At 37.9% G+C, this 10,798-nt stretch overlaps 1 protein-coding gene across 3 annotated transcripts in view; it reads right to left on the bottom strand.

The window, feature by feature from the left end:
* Positions 1-274: 274 nt before the first annotated feature.
* Positions 275-10,798, bottom strand: part of LOC117498303 (serine/threonine-protein kinase Nek5-like) — a 35,448-nt gene continuing 24,924 nt past the window's right edge. For all 3 annotated transcript variants that reach the window (XM_034150311.1, XM_034150312.1, XM_034150314.1), the window contains exons 13-15: positions 9,636-9,755; positions 7,099-7,198; positions 275-1,930 (exon numbers count right to left, since the gene is read on the bottom strand). In XM_034150311.1, coding sequence (XP_034006202.1) covers positions 1,687-1,930; positions 7,099-7,198; positions 9,636-9,755 — 464 coding nt within the window. In that variant the 3' untranslated portion in view covers positions 275-1,686. The remainder of the gene's footprint in view (positions 1,931-7,098; positions 7,199-9,635; positions 9,756-10,798) is intronic.

Genomic DNA, 10,798 nt, shown 5'->3' with positions numbered 1-10,798 from the left:
AAATTCTGACTTTATTCTGAAAATTCTGACTTTATTCTGAAAATTCTGACTTTTTTCTGAAAATTCTGACTTTATTCTGAAAATTCTGACTTTATTCTGAAAATTCTGACTTTATTCTGAAAATTCTGACTTCTTTCTGAAAATTCTGACTTCTTTCTGAAAATTCTGACTTTATTCTGAAAATTCTGACTTTATTCTGAAAATTCTGACTTTCTGAAAATTCTGACTTTTTTCTGAAAGTTCTGACTTTATTCTGAAAATTCTGACTTTATTCTGAAAATTCTGACTTTTTTCTGAACATTCTGTCACTGATGTACAAAGTGCGGACCCAAAAGCACGGATGCAGACACAGGATTCAAGTACAAAAAGAGTCTTTACTTGATTTGTTGATACAAGATCCAGATATGCGGTGATTCCAAAAACACAGGATCAGCAGATCCAGAAAATACAGACAATAAATATCTACACTAAAGCTTACCTATCCAACACTAGAAAAATACTTAATACCTACTACCTGATCTTTCTATTTCTATAAACGTGGACTATGACTATTACTGTAACTGGATGATGATATGAAAACGCAGGAGAGCTCGGCATAACACTCAAGACAATCTGGCAACGAGACAGTGAATGGCTGGACCTATTTGTACTGACACCAGGTGCAGACAATAATGACGTGACAAACAATCAGCAGACGGTAAACAGACGGTGGAAAGGACAGGATGTAACTATGAAACAGATCAATCAGGCATTTAAAATATGACTTTTCTGCCGTTGTCGAAGCTGAGGGCTGTACTTGTCTTCACCTGTCCGGTCGTCATGACATCACTTAATAAAATATATAATTAACAGTTTCTTAATTGAAAGTCTCCAAGATATTATTTAATGTATGAAGTTATAATTAAAATAGTTTTGTATTTTTAATCTATTCTTAACAACATCATTACATTCCTCTGTGTATTTCTGTCACTAAATATATATAGTTACATCAAAACCAGTCTCTCCTGATTGAAGTACCACAGTGTAGAAATACTCTGTAACAAGTCCTGCATTGAACATGTTACTAAAGTCAAAGTAGTTGTAATCAGCAAAATGAAGTTAAAGTATTAAAAGTAAAAGTAACCAATGCAGGAAAATCCAAAATAAATCCAAAAACACGAAACTAAATTAATCATAATAACCGAAAACGAGTCAAATGTTCATATTTGTATCGTATTGAAATACATCAGACATTTATTTATTTGTTTCTTTATGCAGAAGTCTCATTAAAGTAACTAACGCTGAAGGTAGTAAAGGAAAAAGTATAATATTTCCCTTCGAATTTTAGTGGAGTAGAAACACCAAATGGCATAAAAGAAAATATACAAGTGGAGGTGTGTGGCGCAGTGGGTAGTGCGTTGGTGTTGGGATCAGGGGGTCACAGGTTCAAACCCCACTGCAGTCAGCATGTCGTTGTGTCCCTGAGACACTTCACCCCAAAGTGCTCCAGTGGGGATTGCCCACAGTATTGAGTATGTAAGTCGCTTTGGATAAAAGCGTCTAACAAGTAACATGTAATGTAATGAAGTACCTCAATCTTCACGTAGGCACAGTATTACACTCACTGCTCCTAACTCAAGCTGAGAATCAGTGATTTATTTGAGGCAGCTTTATCTGAATTGAAGTGAAATGAGGAGTAGTGAGAGCTCAGATCGTCTGCTGCTGGTTTGAAGTCGTGTTTTCGCCCGACTGACCACCACCTCCTTCAGGCTCGGAGGAAACAGCGTCTGCAGGTGAATCCCCGACCGCCTGCTGGATCTGTTGAGAGTCCTCTTCTTCCTCCTCCACCCCATCATGCACCTCTAACTTCTCCTCGTCCTCCATCACAAACAAATTGTTCATGGAGTCGGCCACCGCCTCCCTCAGCTCGTCCTCAGACTCCTCGAAGTTCCTGTTGAGAAACGGGAGAGTGAGACACTCCCTCAGTCGGAAGGTGGCGATGGTTCTGTTGAGCTCAAGGTACAAGATCTACAGTGCTATCTAGACTTCATCTCTAACTAAACTACTATCTAACTCACTGACTACCATCAGACTGCTTAACTAACTGATTGTAACTAACCAAATAACTCACTGACTACCATCAGACTGCTTAACTAACTGATTGTAACTAACCAAATAACTCACTCACTAACTAACTACTCAACTAACTGATTGACTAAAAAAAGAACCTACTAACTGACTGACTCATCAAATAACTAACTGAGTTTAACTAACCAATTAACTAACTAACTAACTAACTGACTGAGTTTGACTAACCAATTAACTAACTAACTGACTGAGTTTAACTAACCAATTAACTAACTAACTGACTGAGTTTAACTAACCAATTAACTACCTAACTAACTAACTGACTGAGTTTGACTAACCAATTAGCTGTCTAACTAACTGACTGACTACCTAACTAACTAACCGACTAACTCATCAAATAATTAACTGAGTGTAACTAACCAATTAACTACCTAACTACCAAACTAACCAATTAACTATCTAACTAACTGACTGAGTGTAACTAACCAATTAACTACCTAACTACCAAACTAATTGACTAGCTAACTAACTGACTGAGTTTAACTTACCAATTAATGTCTAAATGACTAACTGCCTAACTAACTGACTAACTCATCAAATAACTAACTGAGTGTAACTAACCAATTAACTACCTAACTACAAAACTAACTGACTGACTAGCTAACTAACTGACTGAGTTTAACTTACCAAGTAATGTCTATCTAACTAACTGACTCAGACCCGGCGCCAGAACAAATCTACAGAGAGGGCATATGATTTTCATGGGAGGGCACACAAAACCGCCATGTGCCGCGGCCAGTGTCGACGCCAGAGATTTTTCTTTTGGGGGTGCTGTGGGGTAGCTTGACGTTTCGAGGGTGCTCAAACATGTAGGGTTTCCCATTAAGGTACCGGGCGCTACAGTGGAATGTTCTACTGCAACACTCCCCACGCAAACACACAGTACACTCGATAATCAGCTCACGGCATATAGGCAGGGGTAAAGTGCTATTTTTATAAGTGGGGAGCGGACCTCACCTCCTCTAGGGGGGTCCTCACCTCCTCTAGGGGGTCCTCACCTCCTCTAGGGGGGTCCTCACCTCCTCTAGGGGGTCCTCACCTCCTCTAGGGGGGTCCTCACCTCCTCTAGGGGGGGTCCGGGGGCATGCTCCCCCGGGAAGATTTTTTTTTTTAATATTGAAGTTAAAAGCATCAATCTTGTGCACTGTGAGAGCAACATGAGGAGATCTATGGATACATCTCTCAACATATGAAACAGAACTGTAAACAGATTTACTTTTTCTTTATGGATATTTTACAAATCACTCCCCTTTTAAACTGTATTCTTGTTTTACTGTCATATAGTATTTCATACCTGTTTTTCATGTATTACTCTTATATTAGTGACATCACATACATAGTAGCATTAAAGTTCACAGTTTATTTATAATTGAAAAAACTATAAATACTTAATTTTTTTATTTTATAAATAATACAAAAAACGTGTTTATTGGGGGAGGGCAGGATTATCAAATGGAAGGGCCTGGCCCTCCCTGGCCCTTCCACAGCACCGGGTCTGAACTGACTGACTATCTAACTAACTGACTGAGTTCAACAAGCCATTTAACTATCTAACTAACTGACTGAGTTCAACAAGCCATTTAACTATCTAACTAACTGACTGAGTTCAACAAGCCATTTAACTAACTAACTAACTGAGTGAGTGTAACTAACCAATTAACTATCTAACTAACTGACTGACTAGCTAACTAACTGACTGACTACCTAACTAACTGACTACCTAACTGACTAACTGACTACCTAACTAACTGACTACCTAACTAACTAACTGACTACCTAACTAACTAACTGACTAGCTAACTAACTAACTGACTGACTAACTAACTAACTAACTAACTGACTAGCTAACTAACTGACTGACTACCAAACTAACTGACTGACTAGCTAACTAACTAACTGACTGACTAACTAACTGACTACCTAACTAACTAACTGACTGACTAGCTAACTAACTAACTGACTACCTAACTAACTGACTGACTACCTAACTAACTAACTGACTGACTAGCTAACTAACTAACTGACTACCTAACTAACTGACTGACTACCTAACTAACTAACTGACTACCGAACTAACTGACTGACTACCTAACTAACTAACTGACTACCTAACTAACTGACTACCTAACTAACTGACTGACTACCTAACTAACTAACTGACTACCTAACTAACTGACTGACTACCTAACTAACTAACTGACTACCTAACTAACTAACTGACTACCTAACTAACTGACTAGCTAACTAACTAACTGACTAGCTAACTAACTAACTGACTGACTAGCTAACTAACTAACTAACTGACTACCTAACTAACTGACTACCTAACTAACTGACTGACTACCTAACTAACTAACTGACTACCTAACTAACTGACTGACTACCTAACTAACTAACTGACTACCTAACTAACTAACTGACTACCTAACTAACTGACTAGCTAACTAACTAACTGACTACCTAACTAACTGACTGACTACCTAACTAACTGACTACCTAACTAACTGACTGACTACCTAACTAACTGACTGACTACCTAACTAACTGACTGACTACCTAACTAACTAACTGACTACCTAACTAACTGACTACTACTAACTGACTGACCTAACTGACTACCTAACTAACTGACTGACTACCTAACTAACTAACTGACTACCTAACTAACTGACTGACTACCTAACTAACTGACTACCTAACTAACTAACTGACTACCTAACTGACTACCTAACTAACTAACTAACTAACTGACTACCTAACTAACTGACTGACTAACTAACTAACTAACTAACTAACTGACTAGCTAACTAACTGACTGACTAACTAACTGACTACCTAACTAACTAACTAACTAACTAACTAACTAACTAACTGACTACCTAACTAACTAACTAACTAACTAACTAACTGACTACCTAACTGACTACCTAACTAACTAACTAACTAACTGACTACCTAACTAACTGACTAGCTAACTAACTAACTAACTAACTAACTGACTACCTAACTAACTAACTAACTAACTAACTAACTGACTACCTAACTGACTACCTAACTAACTAACTAACTAACTGACTACCTAACTAACTGACTGACTAACTAACTAACTAACTAACTAACTGACTGACTAACTAACTACCAAACTAACTGACTGACTAGCTAACTAACTGACTGAGTTTAACTAACCAATTAACTATCTAACTAACTGAGTGAGTGTAACTAACCAATGAACTACCAAACTAACTGACTGACTACCTAACTAACTAACTGACTACCTAACTAACTAACTAACTGACTGACTACCAAACTAACTGACTGACTACCTAACTAACTAACTGACTACCTAACTAACTAACTAACTGACTGACTGACTACCAAACTAACTGACTGACTAGCTAACTGAGTGAGTGTAACTAACCAATGAACTACCAAACTAACTGACTGACTACCTAACTAACTAACTGACTACCTAACTAACTAACTAACTGACTGACTACCAAACTAACTGACTGAATACCTAACTAACTAACTGACTACCTAACTAACTAACTAACTGACTGACTACCTAACTAACTGAGTGAGTGTAACTAACCAATGAACTACCAAACTAACTGACTGACTGACTACCAAACTAACTGACTGACTACCAAACTAACTGACTGACTACCAAACTAACTGACTGACTACCAAACTAACTGACTGACTACCTAACTAACTAACTGACTACCTAACTAACTAACTAACTGACTGACTACCTAACTAACTGACTACCTAACTAACTGACTGAGTTTAACTAACCAATTAACTATCTAACTAACTGAGTGAGTGTAACTAACCGACTATCTAACTAACTGGCTGACTACCTAACTAACTAACTAACTGACTACCTAACTAACTGACTGACTACCTAACTAACTAACTAACTGACTACCAAACTAACTAACTGACTACCTAACTAACTAACTGACTGACTAACTAACTGACTACCTAACTAACTAACTAACTGACTACCAAACTAACTAACTGACTACCTAACTAACTAACTGACTGACTAACTAACTGACTACCTAACTAACTAACTAACTGACTACCTAACTAACTAACTGACTAGCTAACTAACTGACTAGCTAACTAACTAACTAACTAACTAACTGACTACCTAACTAACTAACTAACTAACTGACTGACTAACTAACTGACTACCTAACTAACTAACTAACTAACTGACTACCTAACTAACTAACTGACTAGCTAACTAACTAACTGACTGAGTTTAACTTACCAATTAATGTCTAAATGACTGACTAACTAACTAACTACTAACTAGCTAACAAACTGACTGACTATCTAACTAATTGACTGAGTTTAACGAACCAATTAACTGTCTAACTGACTGACTGACTAACTAACTAACTACTTAACTAACTGATGGACTAAATACATACCACACAGTATTCAGAGATGAGTTTAAGGGATGAGTTTAAGAGATGAGTTTAAGGGATGAGTTTAAGGGATGAGTTTAAGAGATGAGTTTAAGGGATGAGTTTAAGGGATGAGTTTAAGGGATGAGTTTAAGAGATGAGTTTAAGGGATGAGTTTAAGGGATGAGTTTAAGGGATGAGTTTAAGGGATGAGTTTAAGGATGAGTTTAAGGGATGAGTTTAAGGGATGAGTTTAAGGGATGAGTTTAAGGGATGAGTTTAAGGGATGAGTTTAAGAGATGAGTTTAAGGGATGAGTTTAAGGGATGAGTTTAAGGGATGAGTTTAAGAGATGAGTTTAAGGGATGAGTTTAAGGGATGAGTTTAAGAGATGAGTTTAAGAGATGAGTTTAAGGGATGAGTTTAAGGGATGAGTTTAAGGGATGAGCTGCAATACGCTGATATGGTGGATTTTGTTAACTTATAACTGAACTTATCAAGATCCACTGAAACTCTAAAGCACAAAATAAAAAGGAGTGGAGTCGACTAACGTGTCGTCATCGTCTGACCGCGGCTCCAGACCATCTTCATCCATTTCCACATCAGAGTCTTCCTCTTCCTCCTCCTCCTCCTCCTCCTCTTCCTCTGAATCTAACAGAAAACACAGTTCAGTGGACAGAGGTGTACATTTACTTATAAATTATATTGTGAGATACTTGTAGTTTACTTGAGTATTTCAATGTTATGCTACTGTGTACTTCTACTCCTCTACAGTTCAGAGGTACATGGTGTACTTTTCCTCCACTACATGTATTTAAATACCTTTAGTTACTTCACAGATGTGGATGAATGATGTGAAATATAACCAAGTGTTAAATCAGACTTTAGTTCCACCTGGAGTAAATCCACAAGCTACCCTGCAGTATACAAAGTCATTCAAACTAGCTGCACCTTTACCAGCTTTGAGAACACTTTCATCATCAATCATTATAAAACATATCATATATATTATTCTGAAATGGACCAATCTGCACAATGACTACTTTTACTGTCGCTACTTTCACTATATTTTGATGAGAATACTTTTATACTTTTACTTGAGCAACATTTTGAATGCAGGACTTTTACTGTAACAGAGTATTCCTACACTCTGGTACTTCTACTTTTACTCAAGTACAAGATCTGAGTACTTCTACTTTTACTCAAGTACAAGATCTGAGTACTTCTACTTTTACTCAAGTACAAGATCTGAGTACTTCTACTTTTACTCAAGTACAAGACCTGAGTACTTCTACTTTTACTCAAGTACAAGATCTGTGTAATTCTACTTTTACTCAAGTACAAGATCTGTGTACTTCTACTTTTACTCAAGTACAAGACCTGAGTACTTCTACTTTTACTCAAGTACAAGACCTGAGTACTTCTACTTTTACTCAAGTACAAGATCTGAGTACTTCTACTTTTACTCAAGTACAAGATCTGTGTACTTCTACTTTTACTCAAGTACAAGATCTGAGTACTTCTACTTCTACTGAAGTACCAGATGAGTAAAGTATTGAACTGAACGTGTTTGAAAGATGACTTCCTGTTGAACTCAAGTTGTTCACTGAGTGGTAAGATTTTAAAATGTTAGACATTTCTTTCAAGGAAAATGTATCTTTGCTTAACATGTTATACATGTATTCCTTATTACCAGCGACGTGCAGTCAGTGGAGGCAGAGCCTCACCTGTCATACTCCAATGTAACGGAAAAACAATTAAAGAAAAACTAAATAATAATAATAATAAAATGTCTCCACTGATCTTGTGTAAATGTGATTTCTGTATCATTCCAATCGCATTTTATAGTCAAAATCAGCAAATGTGCCGAGCTCCGCTACGGGAGCGATGAGAAGTGAGGCAGGGATGTGCTCTGCCTCACGTAAGCCCACAGTAACTTGCTGGAGCACGGGCACTAATTTAGCGCGGCCACTTATTTTGTGAGCGCGCTCAAGCCAGTTACTGTGGGGTGAGGTGAGGCACAGATGAGCTCTGCCTCACCTCAGAATGCGTCACCCCACAGAAACTGTCTGGAAAGCGGGCCCTAAGCGCATGCCTGTTCCCATCTCACTGTAGGTCACCAATGTAATGTTTGTAGATCCCTTGATTACATTTATCCTCGCCATCCATAGTCTCTAAATAACTTATTTCACGTATATATGATATTTAGGCTCGCTACACATATACAACGGCAATGAAAAAATCACAAGGGGAGGCAGCCATAACCTCTGCCGCACTGAAGGGGGCGCACGTGAGCCCACAGGTTCTTGTTGCTACTGTTATTCTACCGCAAACAACAAACTCGACTTTTGAAACTACAGGAAGATAAGGACGACTTTTACAAAACAGTAATAGAGATTGTTGTCCAGAAGGATAGCATGGACTTATATTCATCTTCAAGTCAAGGTCAGACCACAACTGTAATGAAAATGGGATCTTACTTAGAAAGAACAATCCAATATTTAGATTTTGGGTATCCTTTTGTTGATCGGTCTGTTTAAAATTAATCATAGCATCAGACTAAAAAAGCTTTTGAAAATAACAGAATATTTCGATTAAGGTCAAAATAGGCTATAATATTTGTAAATCTGACTCTGAAAGAGTCAGTGCCTCACCAGCCATGAACCTCACCGCACGTCACTGCTTATTACTGACATGCAGAGTTTACATGCACTCTTCATGGTAAAGCATCTGTGGTATTGCGCCACCTGCTGGTCACAGGCCTGTACAACACACTTTACATGGAGAGCACCAAATAAATATCTGTATAGCAATATTATCAATCTAAATGTTTTGTTTACAAGATACAATTTACAGCATATGGTGAACAACATCATCCACTAGGAGAGACTTTTGAATAACACATTGCTCGACAAAATACCTCAATCTTCTGATAGTCATGTACGGGTGCATTTATTGATTTTATGAGGAATTATCACTATAGTTATATGTGCACTGTACACACATCCAGAACAAGCAAATGGAAAGGATCATTGTGATTTATCTTGTGCACGTGTCACCACTAATTCAGGTAAATGTGATGTCTGACCTGCAGTTTCTAGTAGAGTAGAGTTGATAGTGGATGATGAGAGTTGTGCCTGAGAGAGGGCGATCAGCAGTGTGGAGGGGGGGGCAGCGACCCAATGTCTGCGACCTGCTGCCTCTTCACCTGGGGGGACATACACTAAGTATATCAGTTCGGTCCTCTCCGACCTCCTGCACATCAACAAACCCCCCCGCACTCTCAGATCTTCTGCTTCCAGGATGGATCCCTTGTCTTTTTATCTGCAAACTAAATCTACCTATGGGTACAAATAAAGAACCTGAACCTGAACCTTCCATCCTCCTCACTGCACCACCTACACTCCACCTTTCTGTTTAACCTACTCGGTCTCACAAAAACCGTGTAATAGCTACGTTGGTCCACAGGCCAAAACGTAGTATATTCACAAATAACCCTCTCAAGACGTGACATGGATACAATATTTTGTAAAAAAAAACATGGAGCTCAAATAATCTTCGTAATATCTATCAAACTATGGATCCTGCACATCCACTGGAAGTAGATTCTGAAAGTACAATATACACTTCTCGCTAAAAATGTAATCAAAAAGCATTTTAACGCCAAACTATTCTACAATTTAGGATTTTCCACTAAAAATAAATCGGGTGTCCGCCATGTTTTTTTTCTCACTGGGAAAGTTAGCGATCACGTGACATGGACACTGGTCATTAGAAATGAATAGGAACAAATATTTTATCCATGTCACGTCTTGAGAGGGTTATTTGTGAATATGCTACGTTTTGCCCTGTGGACCAACGTAGCTATTACACGTTGTTTTGTGAGACTGGGTTGGTTTAACCAGCAGGGGTCCAGAGCCTTCAGCCGCTCTAAAACTAACAAAAAAACTGACAAAAAACTAACCAACTAAATAACCCACTAACTGACTTACTAACTAACTAATTAACTAACTGAGTGTAACTTACCAATTAACTGATTAACTAACTACCTCACTAACTAAAAACAAACCTACTAACTTACTTACTAACTGAATATCTAAATAATTAACCATCTAACTAAGTAACCGACTGATTGATTGTAACTTACCAATTAACTGACTAACAAACAAACAAACCTACTAACTTACCGAACAACTGACTGACTAAATGACTGATTAACAAACATCCTAACCTACTGACAAACCTACGTAC

This window comes from Trematomus bernacchii, unplaced genomic scaffold, assembly GCF_902827165.1.
Source record: "Trematomus bernacchii unplaced genomic scaffold, fTreBer1.1, whole genome shotgun sequence".
Taxonomy (NCBI): Eukaryota; Metazoa; Chordata; class Actinopteri; order Perciformes; family Nototheniidae; genus Trematomus; species Trematomus bernacchii.
Note: the sequence above shows the minus strand (reverse complement) of the source record. Positions and strands in the feature narration are given on the sequence as shown.